The 26,560-nt window shown below is 43.5% G+C and overlaps 1 protein-coding gene across 5 annotated transcripts in view; it reads right to left on the bottom strand.

The window, feature by feature from the left end:
* The window catches only part of macf1a (microtubule actin crosslinking factor 1a), a 174,024-nt gene that overhangs the window by 101,615 nt on the left and 45,849 nt on the right, over positions 1-26,560 (bottom strand). Inside the window, exon 1 of one of the 5 annotated variants that reach the window (XM_079590327.1) lies at positions 302-655. The exons of 3 other annotated variants lie outside the window; for them this stretch is intronic. In XM_079590327.1, the coding sequence (XP_079446453.1) occupies positions 302-368 (67 nt within the window). In that variant the 5' untranslated portion in view covers positions 369-655. Of the gene's footprint in view, positions 1-301; positions 656-26,560 lie in introns of those variants that run through there. One more of the 5 variants, XM_079590325.1, reaches the window with a different exon arrangement.

Genomic DNA, 26,560 nt, shown 5'->3' with positions numbered 1-26,560 from the left:
TTGGAAGACTTAGGCCTACTCCCTTTTTCTGTGACAGTTACAGAGACACATTCTCTTGTTTCTCAGTACAGTGAGTCATTGTATGTTGCTTCACACACCCTGCACTGGTCAAACATGTTACAGAAACTCACACCGTCATGTTCACAGTCACACTCATCCACGTGGACTCACACACCGATACAGCATCACGACAATAGTGGACAGGCACACATCAGCAAAGAACACATCCGCCGACACACAACTCACAGTGTCCATGTGACTAGGTGACGACATACGCACAGGAACACAAATAGAAACTGACCTGCGCAGCACATGAGCGCGTGCAGATGAGCATTCAGGCTCCTTTCGGTGCAATATTCAGGCCACATTCTGTTGGTGACTTAATCCTTTTGGTTTCCAAAATGATCTACCTTCTCCTTCGTCTTCGTGACATGTCTCTGAGTGTGGTGTTTTGCACCTTTAAATCCAAAGAAATCTCTTCTTCAGAGTTGAAAATCCAAGTCCACAGTTTAGATTGAAGGCATAGATATTGTCACTTCCTCCTTTTCTATCTACAGCTCACACGTTCTACCTCGTCGCTAGCCGGTCTTCCTATTTGCTAGCATATCAAAGCTCAGCTTAAGCAAGCAGTTTGGCTCACACGTGCATGTCAAACTCTACAAGAGCTCCTCCTTTCACTACTAATAAGGACTGACGCTCCCCTCCTCCCTTAAACCTTGGTTACTCTTGCTCTCTCTCCCAGAGGTGAGATCTGTCGTAAACCCAGTAAAGAGTGCAGTCCTCTCCACCTCTCACTTAAGCACTCACAATCCGCGGTTACTCGGTTTCCTGCGGCTGAATGCAGAACATTAGTGCAGCAATCTTTATCCAAGAGTCTGTGCACTTGGGAGAAAATAGCAAGCCAGCAAGTTAATTCAAAGGTCCATATCATAAAGAGTCTTGTGACGCAGGTTGACAAGGTCCAATCGAGTAATAAACAAGTGAATGACGCTGTTACGTCATCATCATTCCCTTGGCAGAGCTCTGCAAGTGTATAACAGAACTGAGGGGAAAAAGACTGAAAGTGAAAGTGAAAATGAGAGGAAAAGAGAGATAGACAGAGGTATCCTGGCGACTTTTAGGGATGAATGGAAACAATGGAGAAGTCTAGGGCTGCATGATAATGTTTAAACTAATAATCACGATTATAATTTGAGAAATTTCTTTTTACATGTCATTAGAATTACTGCACTTTCACACAAACACAAAGTAAGAAAATGTTGTTTATTGTGAAAACTGGTAAAAAATTCCTAATAAAAATTACAATCATTCCAAACTATGTAAATGTTTTTTCTATTAAAACAACACAAACATGTCTATTGTATCACAGTTGCATAAGTGCATTTATTCAGCAACCACAGTTGCAGACAATATAGTCAAGATTCATGTTTGAATAAATACCGCAGCCGATTATGCTTTAATAATTCGAGAGATGCAGAAATCGTGATCACAATTAAACGGATTAATCATGCAGCCCTACTAGTCATGTAGTTCAATCTCCGATTGTCATAGTCACTTGATCACACACACTGCAGAAACGGGGTCCTTTTGCTGTGATCACAAACGTGAGTCAGCAAAACCAGGCAGAGGCAGTGAAGTAACTACCGCGATACTTGCATGATCTCATAAAGCAGCGACAAACACGGAGCCACAGCCAATGTGCAGGCAGAAGTGATCTGACATTTGATCTCCCAGTCTGGCAGTGAAACGGGTCTGTGTAAATCCCTGCGAGGATGCTGAAGATAACGGTCCTGATTATCCTTAGAGAGCGCAATGCACACCTGGTCCATCACAAATGTTCACTCACAATGCCATTACAAGACAGCTGGGGCTCTTCTCTCATTCCTCCTTCCTGAAGGTATTTCTATTAGTGGTCCTTTCACTTATACCATCCATGTCATCCATGCAAATTTTGAATGAAATCCTTTCCTCGTTTTTCATCAGTGTTTTTGGAGACACTGTTGTTCAGCAGCTCTCTCCTCCTGCGGCCCTCTGAACTATAAATACCAGGCAGAGCTTACACTCCTAATGCCACACAGAGTGCTTATCCGTCCTCTCTCGCTCACTCTCCCACCCTCTCTTTCTCCGTGGTTATCACGTCTAATCTCTCATCAGGTCCAGTTGGACAGAGCTCCCTCCTCCGTGTGTGCTCTTCTTTCTGTTTTGTGTTTTCTGAGTCCAGGCTTTCTTCTCGTTCTTTTATTTTCATTTTTAGATTTGCGTTACTCACTCTCTCTCCACGGTGGCGCTCGGAGACTGGCACAGCTCGTGTCCTCTTCTCCTCGCTCCCTCCCTTACACGCTACTTCTGTTCTTCTCCATTTGTCTTTCCATGTGAACAGCAGAGTCCAATACATGGGATTCTGGGAAACAGGGAATGACGTACCCCCATTTCAAACTAATCCCTTCTTGCACCAACACATGGGAATCAGAAAAAGGACAAGACCCAGGCTCTTCATATTCTGTCTTTGTATAATCCATGCAATTATAGCTGATCTCCCCTCCAGCCAGCCCACTTCATCCGATTACTATGATATTACATTTGCGCTCCTTGTTAGCACAGTAACATCTGGAATAGTGACTAACACACTTAATTTTTTATTATTTATTTTTTCCAGCAAGGATGAATTAAATTGATCAAAAGTGAGAGTAAAGACTTATAGTGGAATGATTTATAATGTAATGAGCACAAAATTAGCATATTAGAATTATTTCTGAAGGATCATGTGACACTGAAGACTGGAGCAATGGCTGTTGAAAATTCAGCATTGGCATCATCACAGTAATAGATTATCTGTAATAAGAGTGTGTGTGTGTGTGTGTGTGTGTGTGTGTGTGTGTGTGTGTGTGTGTGTGTGTGTGTGTGTGTGTGTGTGTGTGTGTGTGTGTGTGTGTGTGTGTGAGATATTATTATAATATTTCACAATAATACAGTTTTTACTGTATTTTGATCAAATAAATGCAGTGCTGATGACCATTACAACACCATTAGTCATTTACAATGCGTGTAATTTCATAAGCTTGTGTGATTAAAGAAACGATTCAAGAATACCCAAGATTTGTACCTAGTTAAGTTTTAGCAGTGAAAATATCACAAACACATGCTGTTTGTACTGAATATACAGTATAATATCATAAGGCAGAAGGAGTGAAAGCTAAATGTTTCATGCAGGACCATTCTCAGGGATAAAGAGGTGCTGGGACTGTAACAGTAAGCCTCTGCATGAGGAGCCAAAGCACTAATACACATTAAAACAAAGTCTATTAGTCTTGAGGTGTAGTAGTGGGATTCAGACCAGCATTGACTTAAGAGGACACTGGGATTGATGGATGACAGTGGACAGAACTCTGCATGGAGTTTGTTTCGGATTTGTGTACCAAATAAGCCGCCCAGATTTGAGGTTTACCACAATTGTATTAACACATAATTGAGTATAACAGCAAGGACAAAAAGGTGGTTGCCAGCACAAACCAAACACACACAGACACATACAAAAGCTAATAACGGAACGCACCCAACCCTGGCGCTTTACCCACACCCATGTTCTCCTACACTTCCTGTTGTAGCTAATAATAACCTCTGTGGAGCAGTATTGCATCTCTTTCTCTTCAATCTCTTCTCCACATGCAGGCTATGACGGCTACTAGCATAGAGAAACAGACCTTGCGTAACCATTATTGTGCTTGCTCACCCTCATACACATATGCATGGGTCCAAATCATCCAAAAGAACAGCCTCCCAGCAGGCTGACTGTCCCACTCAGACATTTCCACAGATCAAGCCGCATGAGAGTTACATAAGTAACTGTCTGTCTGACAGACAAACAAGATTTGGCCACCACTATCAAACTCTGCCCTAAGGTTGTCACGATACCTTAATCTCATTTTACGGCTAAAGTGTCACAATACCCCTAATCCATGTTGTTTGGATAAGCTGTTTTTATATATAGAATGAGATGGGTATTCTGGTTATATTCTGGTGGGAAATTACACATGCACTGATATCATTCTGGCTCGAGAAGCCAATTATTATTTTGATGTCATGGTCAATAACCGAAATAAACAAATTCTATACAATTTTGTCTAAATAGAGTATAAATAAAATCACAACAAACACATTTTTAATGCAACAAGTTAATTTAGACATCACAACATTATAATGTGCAGTAGGAAAAAAATGAATATTCATTTTGAAATTTGAGATTAAAAATATCAACTTTTAATGGAATATACAAAATATTTACCAACATATCAAATATTAACTTATTCATACACTACTGTTCATAAGTTTTTATCAAAAAAAAAAGATAAAACCTGGGTTTTGCCAATTGAGAAGATTATCCATGTATCATCTTTTTACCCTTTTATAACGGTATCCCCTTTATATCTCTTTTCATTCCTTTTATAACCGTTTTAATTTTCTTTGCTTTTATTTTATGATTATTTTAATTCCTTTCTGTGTAAAGCACTTTGAATTGCCATAGTGTATGAAATGTGCTATATAAATAAACTTGCCTTGCCTAAAAAAAAAAGTATACTTTTATTCAGCAAGGATGTATTGATCAAGTGACAGTAAAGACATTTATAATGTTACAAAAGATTTCTAGTTTTGTAATAAATACTGATCTTTTGAACTTGTTATTCATCAAAGAACATTGAAACAATATTAAGCAGCAAAACTGTTAATAAATAAATAAAGCACCAAAATCAGCATTATGGCTGAAGGATTTCTGAAGGATCATGTGACACTGAAGATTGGAGTAATGATGCTCAAAATTCAGCTTTGCCATCACAGGAATAAATTACATTTTAAAATAGAAAATAGTTATTTTATTTTTGTAATAATACTTCACAATATTACTGTTTTTACTGTATTTCTGGTCAAATAAATGCAGCGTTGCTGATCATTATAGGCTTAATCTTACTGACCCCAAACTTTTGAACCGTATTTAAAAGCAATCTATAAAATTGGCATAAACAGATGGAACAAATATATTTTGCATCCCAAATACAACACCAAACATTTACAACACTACACCGATCAAATAATCCTGTAATGCCACCAGGTTTTAGGTAATGTGATACTGTACTAATGTGGCACTGTGCAACACTATTGTGCCCAACCCGCGACACATCACTCTACATCGTCCCCATTTGACTTGATCCTGACTGATGGCAATCACCAATAATGCTCACCAGGACATTTACCATTACCCAGGGCAGCCTCTGTCCTTCACCCAAAGCTCTGCAGCCAAAGTCTAAACTATCCACATGGGTTGAAACACACATTCATACTGCTGCGTTATTTACAACAGTCTTACTGTATATGTGGCATGTGACAGAGAGCCGACTGCATAAATTACAGCAGAGCTATGTTAAGTAATGTTTACATGTCAAAGACAAATTCTGTAGTGACAGTTTAACACTGTGTAAAGCTCATGATTATCAGTACCGTGTGATATTGTAAAATAACATGCTGTGCTGCAATACGTTGACAAGTTTATTACAACAGAGCAGACAGCACTAATATAAAAGAACCTTATAAGTGTTCGCACAGATGTCATATCCATACAATAAAAAAACCTGCATACTCTAAAAACAAAAGTTTGGCTTAAAAAAATACAAATAATATTAATCATAATAAATACATATATAAAATGCAACAGTTTGCACATCAATGAGTTTAGACAATTTAATTATGTTCAACCAACAAACTGTTAGAGAGTTAGGCCGTGTGTCCACCAAAGCGTTTTTAGCCAGCTGAAAAAAGCGAGCTGTGAACGCTTGAGAGCGTATTTTTGCAGCGCAGCATTTTTTTCAGTCGAGACATTTGCTTTTTATCATATGGAAAATCCACAAAAGTGTTACTAGTATTTGTGTACTAGTAACAGTGTTAAAGTGTTACTTATTTCACACATATTTTGTTTCTGTGTTGATTCTATATTAAAATGTCGATACAATGTAACGCATTTTTTCTGGCTCTTGTTTTAAATTATTTTGTTCCGATATTATGCTCGTTGTTGTCATCGGTTGACGTTATACAAGCAGAATGTGGAGGTTGGTCGGTGTGGTATTAGTCCCGCCCCACCTCCACTGTGATTGGACGGTTGGGTAAAAAGTGACAGTGATGAGTGCTGCGTTTTACCCAAAGTTGGACATTCTTCAACTCTCGGCGGCCTGTAAAAAACGCAGAGCGCTCAGCGCTTCAGTGTGAAAAAAACGCTCAGCGCCTCGTTACTCTCATGCCGTTTAAAAACGCAGATGGGAGTTTTAGTTACTGAAACATGTTCTGAGGGCAGAAAGGAAAATGATTGGTTTACAGCTTCAACCAATGAAACTGAAGCAAAGGCGGGGTCAAGACGTTTGAACGTGCAGAGGGATATTATTAGTCGGACTCGCAACACACAAGAAAAACGCTTCGTGGGGAAAACGCATTTATTGCAAGGTAAGTGATTTTACCATATATTTTGTTAAAATTCAGCATCCTCTAACGTTTCTTAAGATAATCAGCAAACATTGAAATGCACAGAACTAATCATCGTCTAAATATGGTATTGTATGCGTTTTGATTCACTGTTTACTCAGTCAACCGCAACATAGCTGCTTAGGACGTAACTGGTGTAAAACCTATGTGTAAAACATGCTTTTCCAATGCTATCTCGCTGTGTGTGAAATTGAAATGCGACAACAGAACTCGTTCAAATCTCCGAGAAATTTCAACGGTCAAACTGATACATCTCCCGTCCTCGCGCTGCTCTCAGGGCAGGAGTAACTCAATAGATTCAGATCGCTGTTATTTTAGTGCATTACGCGCTGCTCTCAGGGCAGGAGTACTAAATAGATTCAGATCGCTGTTATTTTAGTGCATTACGCGCTGCTCTCAGGGCAGGAATACTAAATAGATTCAGATCGCTGTTATTTTAGTGCATTACGCGCTGCTCTCAGGGCAGGAGTACTAAATAGATTCAGATCGCTGTTATTTTAGTGCATTACGCGCTGCTCTCAGGGCAGGAGTACTAAATAGATTCAGATCGCTGTTATTTTAGTGTATTACGCGCTGCTCTCAGGGCAGGAATACTAAATAGATTCAGATCACTGTTATTTTAGTGTATTACGCGCTGCTCTCAGGGCAGGAATACTAAATAGATTCAGATCGCTGTTATTTTAGTGCATTACGCGCTGCTCTCAGGGCAGGAGTAACTCAATAGATTCAGATCGCTGTTATTTTAGTGCATTACGCGCTGCTCTCAGGGCAGGAGTAACTCAATAGATTCAGATCGCTGTTATTTTAGTGCATTACGCGCTGCTCTCAGGGCAGGAGTACTAAATAGATTCAGATCGCTGTTATTTTAGTGTATTACGCGCTGCTCTCAGGGCAGGAATACTAAATAGATTCAGATCGCTGTTATTTTAGTGTATTACGCGCTGCTCTCAGGGCAGGAATACTAAATAGATTCAGATCGCTGTTATTTTAGTGCATTACGCGCTGCTCTCAGGGCAGGAGTAACTCAATAGATTCAGATCGCTGTTATTTTAGTGCATTACGCGCTGCTCTCAGGGCAGGAGTACTAAATAGATTCAGATCACTGTTATTTTAGTGTATTACGCGCTGCTCTCAGGGCAGGAATACTAAATAGATTCAGATCACTGTTATTTTAGTGTATTACGCGCTGCTCTCAGGGCAGGAATACTAAATAGATTCAGATCGCTGTTATTTTAGTGTATTACGCGCTGCTCTCAGGGCAGGAATACTAAATAGATTCAGATCGCTGTTATTTTAGTGTATTACGCGCTGCTCTCAGGGCAGGAATACTCAATAGATTCAGATCGCTGTTATTTTAGTGTATTACGCGCTGCTCTCAGGGCAGGAGTAACTCAATAGATTCAGATCGCTGTTATTTTAGTGCATTACGCGCTGCTCTCAGGGCAGGAGTAACTCAATAGATTCAGATCGCTGTTATTTTAGTGCATTACGCGCTGCTCTCAGGGCAGGAGTAACTCAATAGATTCAGATCGCTGTTATTTTAGTGTATTACGCGCTGCTCTCAGGGCAGGAGTAACTCAATAGATTCAGATCGCTGTTATTTTAGTGCATTACGCGCTGCTCTCAGGGCAGGAGTAACTCAATAGATTCAGATCGCTGTTATTTTAGTGTATTACGCGCTGCTCTCAGGGCAGGAGTACTAAATAGATTCAGATCACTGTTATTTTAGTGTATTACGCGCTGCTCTCAGGGCAGGAATACTAAATAGATTCAGATCGCTGTTATTTTAGTGTATTACGCGCTGCTCTCAGGGCAGGAGTACTCAATAGATTCAGATCACTGTTATTTTAGTGTATTACGCGCTGCTCTCAGGGCAGGAGTACTCAATAGATTCAGATCACTGTTATTTTAGTGTATTACGCGCTGCTCTCAGGGCAGGAGTACTCAATAGATTCAGATCGCTGTTATTTTAGTGCATTACGCGCTGCTCTCAGGGCAGGAGTAACTCAATAGATTCAGATCGCTGTTATTTTAGTGTATTACGCGCTGCTCTCAGGGCAGGAGTACTAAATAGATTCAGATCGCTGTTATTTTAGTGTATTACGCGCTGCTCTCAGGGCAGGAGTACTAAATAGATTCAGATCGCTGTTATTTTAGTGCATTACGCGCTGCTCTCAGGGCAGGAGTACTCAATAGATTCAGATCGCTGTTATTTTAGTGCATTACGCGCTGCTCTCAGGGCAGGAGTAACTCAATAGATTCAGATCGCTGTTATTTTAGTGCATTACGCGCTGCTCTCAGGGCAGGAGTAACTCAATAGATTCAGATCGCTGTTATTTTAGTGTATTACGCGCTGCTCTCAGGGCAGGAATACTCAATAGATTCAGATCGCTGTTATTTTAGTGTATTACGCGCTGCTCTCAGGGCAGGAGTACTCAATAGATTCAGATCGCTGTTATTTTAGTGCATTACGCGCTGCTCTCAGGGCAGGAATACTAAATAGATTCAGATCGCTGTTATTTTAGTGTATTACGCGCTGCTCTCAGGGCAGGAGTACTAAATAGATTCAGATCGCTGTTATTTTAGTGCATTACGCGCTGCTCTCAGGGCAGGAGTACTCAATAGATTCAGATCGCTGTTATTTTAGTGCATTACGCGCTGCTCTCAGGGCAGGAGTACTCAATAGATTCAGATCGCTGTTATTTTAGTGTGTTACGCGCTGCTCTCAGGGCAGGAGGACTCAATAGATTCAGATCGCTGTTATTTTAGTGTATTACGCGCTGCTCTCAGGGCAGGAATACTAAATAGATTCAGATCACTGTTATTTTAGTGCATTACGCGCTGCTCTCAGGGCAGGAGTACTAAATAGATTCAGATCGCTGTTATTTTAGTGCATTACGCGCTGCTCTCAGGGCAGGAGTACTAAATAGATTCAGATCGCTGTTATTTTAGTGCATTACGCGCTGCTCTCAGGGCAGGAGGACTCAATAGATTCAGATCGCTGTTATTTTAGTGTATTACGCGCTGCTCTCAGGGCAGGAATACTAAATAGATTCAGATCGCTGTTATTTTAGTGCATTACGCGCTGCTCTCAGGGCAGGAATACTAAATAGATTCAGATCGCTGTTATTTTAGTGTATTACGCGCTGCTCTCAGGGCAGGAGTACTAAATAGATTCAGATCGCTGTTATTTTAGTGCATTACGCGCTGCTCTCAGGGCAGGAGTACTAAATAGATTCAGATCGCTGTTATTTTAGTGCATTACGCGCTGCTCTCAGGGCAGGAGTACTCAATAGATTCAGATCGCTGTTATTTTAGTGCATTACGCGCTGCTCTCAGGGCAGGAATACTAAATAGATTCAGATCGCTGTTATTTTAGTGTATTACGCGCTGCTCTCAGGGCAGGAATACTAAATAGATTCAGATCGCTGTTATTTTAGTGCATTACGCGCTGCTCTCAGGGCAGGAATACTAAATAGATTCAGATCGCTGTTATTTTAGTGCATTACGCGCTGCTCTCAGGGCAGGAATACTAAATAGATTCAGATCGCTGTTATTTTAGTGCATTACGCGCTGCTCTCAGGGCAGGAATACTAAATAGATTCAGATCGCTGTTATTTTAGTGTGTTACGCGCTGCTCTCAGGGCAGGAGGACTCAATAGATTCAGATCGCTGTTATTTTAGTGTATTACGCGCTGCTCTCAGGGCAGGAGTACTCAATAGATTCAGATCACTGTTATTTTAGTGCATTACGCGCTGCTCTCAGGGCAGGAATACTAAATAGATTCAGATCACTGTTATTTTAGTGCATTACGCGCTGCTCTCAGGGCAGGAATACTAAATAGATTCAGATCGCTGTTATTTTAGTGCATTACGCGCTGCTCTCAGGGCAGGAGTACTCAATAGATTCAGATCACTGTTATTTTAGTGCATTACGCGCTGCTCTCAGGGCAGGACTACTCAATAGATTCAGATTGTTGTTATTTTAGTGTATTATGCGCTGCTCTCAGGGCAGGAGTACTCAATAGATTCAGATTGTTGTTATTTTAGTGCATAACGCGCTGCTCTCAGGGCAGGAGTAACTCAATAGATTCAGATCACTGTTATTTTAGTGCATTACGTGCTGCTCTCAGGGCAGGAGTACTCAATAGATTCAGATTGTTGTTATTGTAGTGCATTACGCGCTGCTCTCAGGGCAGGAGTACTCAATAGATTCAGATCGCTGTTATTTTAGTGCATTACGTGCTGCTCTCAGGGCAGGAGTAACTCAATAGATTCAGATCGCTGTTATTTTAGTGCATTACGCGCTGCTCTCAGGGCAGGAGTAACTCAATAGATTCAGATCGCTGTTATTTTAGTGCATTACGTGCTGCTCTCAGGGCAGGAGTACTCAATAGATTCAGATTGTTGTTATTTTAGTGCATTACGCGCTGCTCTCAGGGCAGGAGTACTCAATAGATTCAGATCGCTGTTATTTTAGTGCATTACGCGCTGCTCTCAGGGCAGGAATACTAAATAGATTCAGATCGCTGCTATTTTAGTGTATTACGCGCTGCTCTCAGGGCAGGAATACTAAATAGATTCAGATCGCTGCTATTTTAGTGCATTACGCGCTGCTCTCAGGGCAGGAGTAACTCAATAGATTCAGATCACTGTTATTTTAGTGTATTACGCGCTGCTCTCAGGGCAGGAATACTAAATAGATTCAGATCGCTGTTATTTTAGTGTATTACGCGCTTCTCTCAGGGCAGGAATACTAAATAGATTCAGATCGCTGTTATTTTAGTGCATTACGCGCTGATCTAACCGTTTAACTGATAGTATTAATCGGTCAAAATTTTTACTTTCGGTTAAACGGTCAATATGAGCATTCCTAGTTAGAGAGCACCCCTTCCAGACCGGCGAAATAAAGTGAAACTGGATTTGAAAATGCGCACTGCAGTGATGCCAGGACTTACTTTGATCATGAAATACAGTTAAGAGCAAGATGTGCAGCGCCAATCTATATTACATAACATTATACTGAGAACACGATTGTAATATAATTTTGTATTCTTTGAGCTTTAGTTTTTCAGCGCTGTTAAAGGAAGCTCGCTCACGTTACACATCAGACTCGCACGGTCAAGTTCATGTGCACATTCGCGTCCTTGCAGATGTAAGTTGCAAGATTACTTTTATGTTGTCTATATCCGATTAATCACAAATACAATACGTGTTTAACTTAGTTTATTAACCAGCTAGCAAAAAACTGCAGTTTACCGACCGTACAGTCACTCAGCCTCAGTCTCAGCACCATTGCAGGATGGAAGATGGTTGTTTCTAGTTTTGGCTTTGAAAACGCACAGTGATGATGACTGTAATCACTTTCTATCATGCAAAATAAAATTAAGTGTAAGAAGAAATTAAGTGGACGTCAAAGATCTCAAAAATGAAGTTTATTACATCATAGCAGTGGCAAGGTACACAAAAGCACCTTGGGTTCACCGGCGTCAGAATGAACCCAGAACATCCAAATCTCAAACCTTTTATCCTGGTACAGTTTACAACTCTTAATGTAAATTAAGTTGCTCTTATTGTGACAGCTGTGGTCTGTATGTTAAGGAAGTTGAGAGAGACACCCCCTTGTCTGAGAAGATTCTCTGTGTCCCACACGCATTCCCATTCTACAATTGATTACCATTTGTTCAGGATGTGATCAACCAAAATGGTCAACTCGTAATGTAAATGAAATCAGAACAGCAAAAGGTTTAGATGATACAATCTATCTGAAGTGATCACATCTTTGATCTTCTGTTAAAACAGAACGGTCAAATGTTTAAGGTGACAAGCTATTTGAAGTCCCTGTTATCAAGATGGTTGTTGGTTGCCCTCTGTGATACTATTTACATATTACTGAGATTGAATGTAATTGTCTCTATATGATAATTAAACTCTTAAGTGAAGGAACATTTTGATATAGCCTATATATATATTGGAGTGGAAGTTGTTGGGAACAGACCATAATTTCTCATAAAGATGTGCAGCGCCAATATACACAAGATATTCAGCATTATAATGAGAACAGGATTGTGATAGTGTTGTAAATTCTCTGTGCTTTAGTTGCTCGTGTATCAGCGCGCTGTTAAGGGAATAGCACATCCAAAATTTCCCTATCAAACCACTGACTGTAAAAAACTAGTTCACATGGGTATTCGCGTTCTTTTGTTCATGTAAGTTGTAATGTTACGTTTATGTATCTAGAATATCTGATTATTAATCTCATAGGTTGTCGTAGAACGTGCTTCAGTTTACTAGAGATCATTTACTCTTTAGCTTTACCTCAAGCAGCTAGGCCTATTCCTTTTAGATTTTTCTTTTTCGAAAACATTGATGCATCATAGTGTTATGTTTAATGTCATATTTTTATTTGTCAACATTAATTTTCGTAACCGTCTTACATGTAACATTTCCTAACATTTTCATGACGGACACGCCACGCCCCCCTGATTACTCAAGTACTCGTTTTTGAGACCTGTTGATGATCGAAATGAGAAAATGACAAAAATGCCCATCCCTAATTGTTACATCAGTAGACCATTTCTTTTCTGTCTATTATTGACTTGTTGTTTTATCTCATTCTTTAGTTACCTGAAGGAGCTGGCTGAAACTGGATGAATTAGAGGAGCTAACACTGAAGACGCCTCTGATGCTGCCCAGTCTATGATAACAAAAAGCCTGGATTCAAAGACGAAGAACGTTTGGTTCCACCTGATCACAGAGTTGAGTTTGTGATGCATAAATGTGCTTGCAAAAGATCCTAATGTGGATCTATGTGCAAACACTTAAATTTTCTCACTGAGTATTGCAGAGAAACAAGGAAATGTAATTTAAAGAGTGCTCAAGACCTGTTGACTGAAATGTGTGTACATCGGGGTTCTACGAATTTTCACACCTTTAGTACAGTGGGGGAAATTGTAATTATCTGATTGGTCAGTTTGAACATCTCACATTTGGGTTACAGTCACATGGTCAAAGAATGAATAAAAGAAGATTGTAACAGTTGCTCTGGGCCTTTTTATTCTGTCTCTTTCTTTGTATCTTACTCTCTACACTCTCTCCCTCTCTTTCAGGTAACTTTTTACATATATGCTGGGTACAATTAATGGTAGAAGTTATCATATCATCTATTTTGTAACTATTTTAAGTGTAACCTAACCATATATTGTCATTAAAACCTTTCAATTACAAATAATGTGCTAACTAGTTTTGATTTGGTATTGATTTTGAAGTGCTACCTATTGCAATACAATATCGTCACACTATAGCAACGCTCTCCCACATATTTAGCTATTGTAACTGCGCTTATTTCCATCTTTGGTATAAGTAGAAGTGGGTGGTAATAGACAAGTAATATACAGCTTTCTAATATCTTAATGATAATTAAGAGTAGCATCAGTGGTCCTGACAGAAACATTCATTCGGCAGTCCTACAGCCTGAACCCTAATCCACCCCTTAGAAAAGTATGGATTTTTTGAATGGAGAATGCGTAGGAACCCTGTTTTATCTTGCTGTTACTGTCTTTTCATTCAATGACTTGTGGAGATTCTTTGTATAAGAAAATGGAAGAACGAACGTTGATTGTAAATAATCAGTTCACAAATTATATTTTTTATTGAACGGTTTTAATAGTCCAATATTACAATTCAGGTATAATTAGACTTTCCTTTTTTATACTATTACAAAACATTTCCAGTGGATTAAAATGATAAAACAGCAACAAATCACAAAAAATGCAGAGCAAAGATGTATCATTAAACTGCTGTACTTTTAACTAGTTCATATCATTCTTAGAGGTTTTTAGATGCTTTAATTTTTTTCTTTTAGACAGTAGTCGTTGAACTTGAATGTGCTTCCCATCAAACCAGACCCAAGGCCATGGGTCGCCTGGCCAAATGTCTGCCAGTTCCTCCTTAAATACCCGAAGTGTACGTCTTCCTGCAAATTAAATACATAAAGATTTTGGTTTCAATGTACACTGACAGTCATAGAAAAACAACGTAAAATGTATTTCAACTGCAGGCTTCAGTTTTGGATATTGAACAATGAACATTCTCATTATCAAATATTTCCTGGACTACTTTCTTTTGTGGAGTAAACTTAGTGCCTGGAACATTTATGAAACCTTATTGTAAAGTGGTAGCAATGTAAACAAACAGAATTACTAGTAGAAACCTTAAGATCTTTAAGCTAAAATACGTTTATAACGCCCTCAAAACGTACTCGGTTACTAACGTAACCTCGGTTCTCTCTAGAAGAGGGAACGAGTACTGCGTCGAAGAACGCTACGGGAAAGATATTTCTTTGTCGAGATTGAAGCCTAAAATTAATCCTTAATTTTGTAATATTGTAAAACGCTTTTCTGAAGCATACAACCTAGGCGGAGCAATACAGCTCACCCATTGGCTGCTCTGCCAGAAAAGCACAGCCTATGCGAGGCCAGAGACGCTGACCAATGAGGACGCTTCGCGCCCTTCTGCGTCACCTCCCGCCCAAACAGGCGTGGCCTAGGCCTATAAATACGAGCATAGCTGTCTAACACGCCGATTTTCGTCAATGAAGCGACGCAGCGCGGACACGCACGGCCATGAGACGCAGTACTCGTTCCCTCTTCTAGAGAGAACCGAGGTTACGTTAGTAACCGAGTACGTTCTCTTACGTAGAGTTCTCTCGTACTGCGTCGAAGAACGCTACGGGAACCCCATGTAAAACGCCGTGCGTGCTCTAGGACCGACACAGACACCTAAGGGCGCGCGCGCCCTGGTATACAAGTGCCTACCCCAAGAAGTATAGGGAGAGCGGCTAAATTAGCATCATCCCTTTATAGTAGTGCCTCTTAAGGCATAATAGCATATATATGTAAATATAGATATATATGAGGGGTAATAGCATGCTCATGGGACACATTGTCAGTGAGTGATGCTTAAACATTGAAGTGACCTGGGCCGCAGCGCGGGGCAGGAACACTTATACACATTAAACATTGAAGTGACCTGGGCCGCATAGCGGGGCAGGAACACTTATACATATTAACATTGAAGTGACCTGGGCCGCAGCGCGGGGCAGGAACACTAATACATAGTCTTCTAGACCGAGAGCAGTTTAGCCTGCAACGCAGGAACCTCTAGGTTATAGAACCTAATAAATGTAGACGGGGAGGCCCAGCCTGCCGCCATACAGATATCTTGTAACGAGATTCCGCTATACCAAGCCCATGAAGAGGCCATGCCTCTCGTAGAATGTGCTCTGATGCCCAAAGGGCATTCCAAACCTCTAGATGCGTAGGCTAGCGCAATGGCGTCCACTACCCATCGAGACAGACTCTGTTTCGTCGCGGCTCGCCCCTTGGAGCGTCCGCTGAACGAAACAAAGAGCTGCTCCGTCTGTCGAAAAACAGCGGAGCGGGACACGTAAGCTCTTAATGCCCTGACCGGGCAAAGGGAGCTATTTCCGTCCTCTGAGGCCGGCAGGGCCGACAGGGAGATGACCTGAGCCCTGAACGGTGTGTTGAGGGACTTAGGCACGTACCCATGCTTCGGTTTCAATACGACTACAGAGTCGTTTGGCCCGAACTCCATACAAGAAGCTCTCACTGAGAGCGCTTGCAAGTCTCCCACACGCTTCACTGAAGCGAGAGCCAAAAGAAACACGGTCTTGAAAGACAGGTGTTTCATGTCAACTGAGTGAATAGGCTCGAAAGGGGCCCCTTTCATAGCGTTCAACACTGTAGAAAGGTCCCAAACGGGGACTGAGGGGGGCCTTGGAGGGTTTAACCTCCTGGCGCCTCTAAGGAAGTGGACCACCAGGTCGTTCCTGCCTAGTGAACGGCCAAGCGTTGGATTAACGAACGCTGATATGGCAGCCACATAGACTTTGAGCGTGGATGGGGTTCTTCCCTTATCCAATAGCTCTTGCAAGAAGGAGAGAATCTCCGGTTCTCCACACTGAAGTGGTGACAGACCTTGATCTGAACACCATCCAGAGAACACCGACCATTTGGAAGCGTAGAGTCGTCTAGTAGACGGAGCCCTAGCTTGCTCGATCGTGTCTAACACTCCTCTTGGGAGGTTAGCGGGTACCCGTTTATGGCCCATACGTGTAGGGACCAAAGCTCGGGGTGAGGATGCAGAATCGCGCCCTTGGCCTGTGAGAGGAGGTCTCTCCTCACTGGAATCGGCCACGGGGCAGTACTTTTCAGTCGCATCAAAGCTGGGAACCAGGTATGATTCGTCCAGTATGGAGCAACTAGTAGTACTGAGCATCCGCTCTCCTTGATACGCTCCAGCACTTGAGGCAGGAGCGAGACAGGAGGAAAAGCATAGAACGGACGGCGGGGCCAGACTCTGGCCAGCGCGTTCGTGCTCTTCGAAAAGAATTCTGGGCAGTGAGCGTTTTCCTGGTTTGCAAACAGGTCTATTTCCGCTCTGCCGAACGTTTTCCACAGCAGACGCACTGTCTGTGTGTGTAGGGACCACTCTCCCGTAGGAACGTTGTTCCGTGAGAGTCTGTCCGGGCCTACGTTCAAGTGGCCTGGCACGTGCATTGCTCTTAACGAGCGCAGGTTGTGCTGGGCCCACACCAGTATGCGTTCCGCTAACCTGAATAGGTTTCGGGACCTCAGGCCACCCTGGCGGTTTATGTAGGCTACTACCGACATGTTGTCCGAGCGGACCAGGACGTGGTGTCCTTTTATCCGGGGACAGAAGCGCCTCAGCGCAAAGTCCACCGCCATCATTTCCAGGCAGTTTATGTGCGGTAGTTTGGCTCGCTCTGCCCATTGGCCAAAGAGCGGTCTGCCGTCGAGCAGTGCTCCCCAGCCTGAGGTGGACGCGTCCGTGGACACCACCTTCAGGCTCGAGGAAGTCCCCAGGCTTACACCTGACCGGTACCAGTCTGACGCTCTCCATGGTGTCAGGGCTGAAATGCATTCCTGAGTGACCTTGAGGCGATAACGACCGTGTAACCATGCTCGGCGCGGTACGCGCGTTCTCAACCAGAACTGTAGTGGGCGCATGCGCAGCAGGCCCAACTGCAGCACTGTAGAGGCTGAGGCCATGAGGAGTGAGTTCAGATCCAGTCCTAAAAAGGAGATCCTTTGACTGGGAAACAGTGAACTTTTCTCCCAATTGACTCTCAGACCTAAGCACTCGAGGTGATCGAGTATTAGTGTCTTGTGGTGAGCGAGTTCTGACGGCGATTGAGCTAGAATCAGCCAATCGTCCAAATAGTTCAGAATTCGAACGCCTCGGAGTCTCAGGGGTGCCAGCGCCGCGTCCATGCACACTGTAAATGTACGAGGTGCTAGAGACAGGCCGAATGGCAGGACTGTGTACTGATATGCCCGGCCCTCGAAGGCGAATCTCAAAAAATCGCCTGTGACGTGACGCAATTTGTATGTGAAAATACGCGTCTTTCAGATCTATCGCCATAAACCAGTCTCCTCGGCGAATTTGCGCGAGGATTTTTCTGGTCGTGAGCATTCTGAACTTCCGCTTTGTTAGCGTTTTGTTCAGACGCCTTAGATCTAAAATGGGTCTGAGACCCCCGTCTTTCTTCGGTACCAGGAAATATCTGCTGTACAGACCCCCTTCGCTCTGAGCTTGAGATAAAGGCTCTATGGCCCCTTTGCTTAATAGCTTCGCTATTTCGGCTCGAAGTAGATGTGCTACTTCTGTTTTTACCGTGGTTTCGACTTTTCCCGTGAAACGGGGAGGGCGTCGATGAAACTGTAGCGAATAGCCTCTTTTTATAGTCTCTAGCACCCATTCTGAGACCCCGGGAAGTCTTTCCCATGCATCTGCACGTGTGACTAGGGGTTGAATGTAATCTGGGCCCTGGTCGCGAAATGGCGGCGACACGAGAGCAACCGTGTGCTGTAACATGGACGCCGTGGCATCTGAGGCGGGGGACATGTTTAACACAGTATGCGTCCCGCGCGCACTCGACTCTCTGAGTTGAGAGAGAGCACGCGGGGCGAGCCCTACGGGGCTCGTTATGTTTGTGAATAAATGTGGGCGCTTGGTAGCGGGCACATTTATAACACCGGGGACACTGTGTTTGTGAACTGACTGACCGTTCGTTAGTTTCGTTTTTACAGAAACCGCGGAACGTGCAGTGTGTAGTGGTTGTGGGCACTGGATAGTGGGCACGCTCACTACATGTAAAGCACAACCGGCATGAGCCGATTTTATGTGTGCAAACCCTGTGTTGAACGGGGCTGTGCTTGTGTGAATGAATGGGCACTGGGTGGGCATTGCAGTTACACACATTACACCATCGGCCTTGGCCGGAACACCAGAAATTAAACTCTTTTTTAGATTTATCTGGGTCGCCGTGAAAACGGCGTTTGTGTGCAGGCAAACGGGCTTTACGGCCAGTTTGTTGGCTGCTAAATACACTGGTACAAACACGGAACTTAGGGCTGTACAAGCGAAAGTCCGGCCGCAGCGGGACCCGAACACCGTCTTTTTCCTAGCAGGGCTAGGATGGCGCCGAGGCCTCGGGCTTGAGTGAAATCTTGGGCCGAGGACCACGCGGTGGCGGGCGGCGTCCGGCGGAGCGAGACCGTGGTCTCTCTCGGGCCTGTTGCTGCTGGGCCGGTGCGGCGGGCGCGGGGCGCTGCTGAGTTCGGGCAGGCGGCTGTTTAGGGCGGCCTGTTGCGGAACTGGAGCGCTTTGGCAGGAAATGTCTCATGGCCTGCGAAGTCTTCTGTACCTCGGCGAATCGGTCCGCGAAGTCCTTCACGGAGGATCCGAAGAGGCCAGTCGGTGAAATGGGAGCGTCGAGGAACGCAGAGCGCTCCGACTCCGCCATTTCAGATAGCGTCAACCACAAATGTCTCTCGGAAACAGTAGCTGAGGCCATAATCCTGCCGATGGCGTGTGCGGCGGACTTTGTAGCGCGAAGAGCTAGGTCTGTGGCGCTACGTAAGTCCGGAACACTGATCGCGCCCGGGCCTTCCTCGTCTAGCTTGCAGAGGAGGTTAGCCTGGTGGATTTGGAGCACCGCCATGGTGTGCAGCACCGATGCAGCTTGTCCGGCGGCGGAATACACGCGGCCGTTCAGAGCTGACGATGTGCGGCAAGCTTTAGATGGTAGGACTCCCTTAGCCCGCCGTCCAGCAGAGGGTGGGCAAAGGTGAGTCGCTACAGCCTCCTCGACCGGAGGGAGAGCGTGGTAGCCTCTGTCTCGAGCACCGTCCACTATGGAGAATGCTGGCGAGGCAGAAGTACGCACTCTGGCTGAAAAAGGCGCCTTCCACGATTTAGCTACCTCTTCGTGAAGCTCAGGAAGAAAGGGTGCGTGTCTGGAGGGGGGCGCAGCGCGGTCTCCAGAGAGGAAGCGGCCATCCAGCCGGTTGAGTGCAGGTTGTTCGGGCGTCGACCACTCGAGGCCGAGGCTCGATACGGCCTGTGTGAGCAGACGCATCAGCTCTGCTTCGATGCTGATCTTCCCTCCTCGACGTTCCGGAACGGCGGGGGAGGGGAGGTCCACAGAGCTCGCCCATCCCTCGCTCTCCGAAGCGAGAAGCGAACAGCAGTCATCATCCCCCTCTGATACGGCTTGCTGGTCGTCCTCCATAACGGACAAAGCGGCGTGCTGCGGCTGTTGTCCGTCGGTGAGCGACTCAAGCGAAACGTTGAGAGGAGCTAGCGGCGGTGGCGGCGGCGAGCTCCTCGTGGAGGGAGGTTCCGGGACCCGCTGAGCGCGGCGCTTCTTACGGCGCGGCGCTACAGGGGGCGGTTGAGCAGCTTCGGCGAAAGATGCAAGGCGAGTCCGCAGAGTCGCGATTGGCATCATGTCGCAGTGATGGCAGCCGCCATCACCGAGAGCGAGAGCTGCATGTTCCTCGCCCAAGCAGGAAACACATAGTTCGTGGTGGTCCCCGTCGATGAGCGCGGCTCGGCAGGAGCCGCAGGAAACGCGAGACATCTTTAAAAAGACACTCGTTGCTCTTTTGTGAGGAAAAAATGTGTGCCGCGGTAGGCGAACACACACACAAAACACACACAAAAACTGAAAGGATATTCCACGCCGGAGAAGCGCAGCAGGGAACGGCGGCTGAAGGCGGCGATGACCAGCGGCTTCAGGTAAGGGCTCGTCCTGCTGAGGTGCTTGTTCCAAACGGCTGTGGCGGCTCGAATCAATCCAGCGATGCGTGCAGCTTCGTTGAATTTAAGAAAATCGGCGTGTTAGACAGCTATGCTCGTATTTATAGGCCTAGGCCACGCCTGTTTGGGCGGGAGGTGACGCAGAAGGGCGCGAAGCGTCCTCATTGGTCAGCGTCTCTGGCCTCGCATAGGCTGTGCTTTTCTGGCAGAGCAGCCAATGGGTGAGCTGTATTGCTCCGCCTAGGTTGTATGCTTCAGAAAAGCGTTTTACAATATTACAAAATTAAGGATTAATTTTAGGCTTCAATCTCGACAAAGAAATATCTTTCCCGTAGCGTTCTTCGACGCAGTACGAGAGAACTCTACGTAAGAGAACCGTCAATTTCTTTGATATGTCATACAACAAAATAGCACTTAGATCACAGTCTTATTGTTACATGTTTCACAAGTTAAGTGCACATTGAAGTAAGTTTGGTGCGCCTGGACAGCTAAAATAGACTAATTTACACTAATATAAAGCTAAAATACACCCTGAGAGCAGCGCATAATACACTAAAATAACAGCGATCTGAATCTATTGAGTATTCCTGCCCTGAGAGCAGCGCGTAATACACTAAAATAACAGCGATCTGAATCTATTGAGTATTCCTGCCCTGAGAGCAGCGCATAATACACTAAAATAACAGCGATCTGAATCTATTGACTATTCCTGCCCTGAGAGCAGCGCGTAATACACTAAAATAACAGCGATCTGAATCTATTGAGTACTAGGGCTGTTGGAACGAATTCCGAAATTCGAATATAATTCGAATATTAAAAAAATCAATACTATTCGAATGCTGAAGTTACTATTCGAATATTGCTTTTTTTTAATTATTTTATTATATGATATCTTGCCTTTCTCGCCAACTTGGCTTACACAGGCATGTGAAAATGAAATGCTTTTGTTTCGTCAGATAAACAATTAAAAAATTGAATCGTAACACAATTGTGCGCGTTATCCACGCTGCATCGTCATAACAATACTGTCAATAATGGCGGCAATGTCTCCATGGAAACGGAGATCACCACTCCTGACAATTTGAGAAGCGATGTGTGGAAGGTGTTTGGATTTCAAATCATAAATGGGAAAATTAAATCACAAATAAAGTCTGAATGAAATATCACTCCTCAACTTGCAACCTTACTGTGCGTTCACACCGGACGCGAATAGCGCGTCAAATTCGCGCCTGCCGTGTGTAGTTCTACTCTTGACCACTTTTGTGTCCTTTCGCGCCTGACGCGCTATTCGCACATCTGACAACGCTACACCATGACAAGCTATAGGCGATCTGTCCAAGGAACCGCTGCTAAAACAGGCAAGAATGACTTATTTTCTTCTCTTCATCACGGGGCTTACCAGCTGTCTGCTGTCCTAGCCGCGCAACAATCACTGACAGAGTTGTGAAAATCTGACACAACATCAGACAACTGATCAGTGGAAAAATGTCCATTCAAGTTGCCAAATTAAAGTCATTAATTTTGTTCCGCTGTTTTATTGTTAATAAAAAAACGCGATAACCCGTTTCTAAATGTTTATTGTAATGTTAGCTGTCCCTCTAGTGGACAGAACGTGTAACAACAACCAAATGCTATAGTGGCATTGACGATCCATAAGCCTGTGTAATGTCGCAAATATTAATAATAGGATGAATTTGAGCATTTAATATTCGAATATTAAATAAAATAAGGAATAGAATTCGAAAAGTATTATAGAGGAAGATTGACAGCCCTATTGAGTACTCCTGCCCTGAGAGCAGCGCGTAATGCACTAAAATAACAGCGATCTGAATCTATTGAGTAGTCCTGCCCTGAGAGCAGCGCGTAATGCACTAAAATAACAGCGATCTGAATCTATTGAGTACTCCTGCCCTGAGAGCAGCGCGTAATGCACTAAAATAACAGCGATCTGAATCTATTTAGTATTCCTGCCCTGAGAGCAGCGCGTAATGCACTAAAATAACAGCGATCTGAATCTATTGAGTACTCCTGCCCTGAGAGCAGCGCGTAATGCACTAAAATAACAGCGATCTGAATCTATTTAGTATTCCTGCCCTGAGAGCAGCGCGTAATGCACTAAAATAACAGCGATCTGAATCTATTGAGTACTCCTGCCCTGAGAGCAGCACGTAATGCACTAAAATAACAGCGATCTGAATCTATTGAGTACTCCTGCCCTGAGAGCAGCACGTAATGCACTAAAATAACAGCGATCTGAATCTATTGAGTACTCCTGCCCTGAGAGCAGCACGTAATGCACTAAAATAACAGCGATCTGAATCTATTGAGTACTCCTGCCCTGAGAGCAGCACGTAATGCACTAAAATAACAGCGATCTGAATCTATTGAGTACTCCTGCCCTGAGAGCAGCACGTAATGCACTAAAATAACAGCGATCTGAATCTATTGAGTATTCCTGCCCTGAGAGCAGCGCGTAATGCACTAAAATAACAACGATCTGAATCTATTGAGTACTCCTGCCCTGAGAGCAGCACGTAATGCACTAAAATAACAGCGATCTGAATCTATTGAGTACTCCTGCCCTGAGAGCAGCACGTAATGCACTAAAATAACAGCGATCTGAATCTATTGAGTATTCCTGCCCTGAGAGCAGCGCGTAATGCACTAAAATAACAGCGATCTGAATCTATTGAGTACTCCTGCCCTGAGAGCAGCGCGTAATGCACTAAAATAACAACGATCTGAATCTATTGAGTTACTCCTGCCCTGAGAGCAGCACGTAATGCACTAAAATAACAGCGATCTGAATCTATTGAGTACTCCTGCCCTGAGAGCAGCACGTAATACACTAAAATAACAGCGATCTGAATCTATTGAGTACTCCTGCCCTGAGAGCAGCACGTAATGCACTAAAATAACAACGATCTGAATCTATTGAGTTACTCCTGCCCTGAGAGCAGCACGTAATGCACTAAAATAACAGCGATCTGAATCTATTGAGTACTCCTGCCCTGAGAGCAGCGGGTAATGCACTAAAATAACAGCGATCTGAATCTATTTAGTATTCCTGCCCTGAGAGCAGCGCGTAATGCACTAAAATAACAGCGATCTGAATCTATTGAGTACTCCTGCCCTGAGAGCAGCGCGTAATACACTAAAATAACAGCGATCTGAATCTATTGAGTACTCCTGCCCTGAGAGCAGCGCGTAATGCACTAAAATAACAGCGATCTGAATCTATTTAGTATTCCTGCCCTGACAGCAGCGCGTAATGCACTAAAATAACAGCGATCTGAATCTATTGAGTACTCCTGCCCTGAGAGCAGCGCGTAATGCACTAAAATAACAGCGATCTGAATCTATTGAGTACTCCTGCCCTGAGAGCAGCGCGTAATGCACTAAAATAACAGCGATCTGAATCTATTGAGTACTCCTGCCCTGAGAGCAGCGCGTAATGCACTAAAATAACAGCGATCTGAATCTATTTAGTATTCCTGCCCTGAGAGCAGCGCGTAATACACTAAAATAACAGCGATCTGAATCTATTTAGTACTCCTGCCCTGAGAGCAGCGCGTAATGCACTAAAATAACAGCGATCTGAATCTATTGAGTTACTCCTGCCCTGAGAGCAGCGCGTAATGCACTAAAATAACAGCGATCTGAATCTATTGAGTCCTCCTGCCCTGAGAGCAGCGCGTAATACACTAAAATAACAGCGATCTGAATCTATTGAGTATTCCTGCCCTGAGAGCAGCGCGTAATGCACTAAAATAACAGCGATCTGAATCTATTTAGTATTCCTGCCCTGAGAGCAGCGCGTAATGCACTAAAATAACAGCGATCTGAATCTATTGAGTACTCCTGCCCTGAGAGCAGCGCGTAATGCACTAAAATAACAGCGATCTGAATCTATTTAGTATTCCTGCCCTGAGAGCAGCGCGTAATGCACTAAAATAACAGCGATCTGAATCTATTGAGTCCTCCTGCCCTGAGAGCAGCGCGTAATACACTAAAATAACAGCGATCTGAATCTATTGAGTATTCCTGCCCTGAGAGCAGGGCATAATACACTAAAATAACAGCGATCTGAATCTATTTAGTATTCCTGCCCTGAGAGCAGCGCGTAATACACTAAAATAACAGCGATCTGAATCTATTGAGTACTCCTGCCCTGAGAGCAGCGCGTAATACACTAAAATAACAGCGATCTGAATCTATTTAGTATTCCTGCCCTGAGAGCAGCGCGTAATGCACTAAAATAGCAGCGATCTGAATCTATTTAGTATTCCTGCCCTGAGAGCAGCGCGTAATGCACTAAAATAACAGCGATCTGAATCTATTGAGTTACTCCTGCCCTGAGAGCAGCGCGTAATGCACTAAAATAACAGCGATCTGAATCTATTGAGTTACTCCTGCCCTGAGAGCAGCGCGAGGACGGGAGATGTATCAGTTTGACCGTTGAAATTTCTCGGAGATTTGAACGAGTTCTGTTGTCGCATTTCAATTTCACACACAGCGAGATAGCATTGGAAAAGCATGTTTTACACATAGGTTTTACACCAGTTACGTCCTAAGCAGCTATGTTGCGGTTGACTGAGTAAACAGTGAATCAAAACGCATACAATACCATATTTAGACGATGATTAGTTCTGTGCATTTCAATGTTTGCTGATTATCTTAAGAAACGTTAGAGGATGCTGAATTTTAACAAAATATATGGTAAAATCACTTACCTTGCAATAAATGCGTTTTCCCCACGAAGCGTTTTTCTTGTGTGTTGCGAGTCCGACTAATAATATCCCTCTGCACGTTCAAACGTCTTGACCCCGCCTTTGCTTCAGTTTCATTGGTTGAAGCTGTAAACCAATCATTTTCCTTTCTGCCCTCAGAACATGTTTCAGTAACTAAAACTCCCATCTGCTTTAAAAACGCGGCGTTCCCATTGAAAACATTTGAAAAAATACGCCAGACGCGTGAAAATATATCATATTATCGTATTATGATCGTATCATAATACATAATTATGATATATTGTGCTTGCTGTGTTAAAATGCCCACAGAGCATGATAGGAATGACAGGAAAAACCCTGCCCCACATAGTCAATATGACTGGATTAGTCACGTTTGTGACAGTAGGAAACCAGGGCGGTTTCCAATCACGTTTTTAAGACTCTATTTGGTACACTGCTCATATTTTAACCTTAAAACTGCAATGGCAATTGCATGGTTTGCCAAAGTATAAACACCACACAAATACAGTATATAAACAACATTACTTGATTTTTCACCACAGGAGGTATTTAAATTACACACAATAATAATTATGTTATCATTTCAACAAAATAAATTAAAATAATGTTTGAAACTTAAAAGGTTTAATTAAAAGGTTTAATTAAATCAATAAATCAGAATTTTTAACTAGCAACCACACATTTATTTAAGTTGTGGTAATAGGTCCCCTGAATTTCTTTTTAGAGTGCAGTCAACATAATATATAAAAAGCATTAAAGCAACACTAAATAACTTTACCTCGTCGGTCACCCTACAGGTTGGAAGCGGAATTGTTCATTACCGCTGTCGTAAATAATTTAGCCTACCGCAGCCTACGCACGCTCGCTGTTTATCCAGCACCGGCTTTGGAATGAACGATGTCCACAGACAAGGTAGAGTATGTTGCATGATTTCATGAAAGTATGATGTATTGCGACATCAGAAACTAAGAAAAACAAAATAATGACTATTGTAACGCTTGACGTAAAGTAGGTCAAATTTGTAGTTTTCTTGTCTCATTCGAACTACAGAAACGCGACCCGATCTGGCAAACTTGCATTGTGAGGTTATAGCATAGGGCAGCAAAGCGAATCCAGAAGTGCATTTCACCCTGTTACGA

Source organism: Phoxinus phoxinus (assembly GCF_949152265.1).
Source record: "Phoxinus phoxinus genome assembly, chromosome: 19".
Taxonomy (NCBI): domain Eukaryota; kingdom Metazoa; phylum Chordata; class Actinopteri; order Cypriniformes; family Leuciscidae; genus Phoxinus; species Phoxinus phoxinus.
The sequence above is the reverse complement of the archived record's forward strand: the minus strand, read 5'-3'. Positions and strand labels throughout refer to the sequence as shown.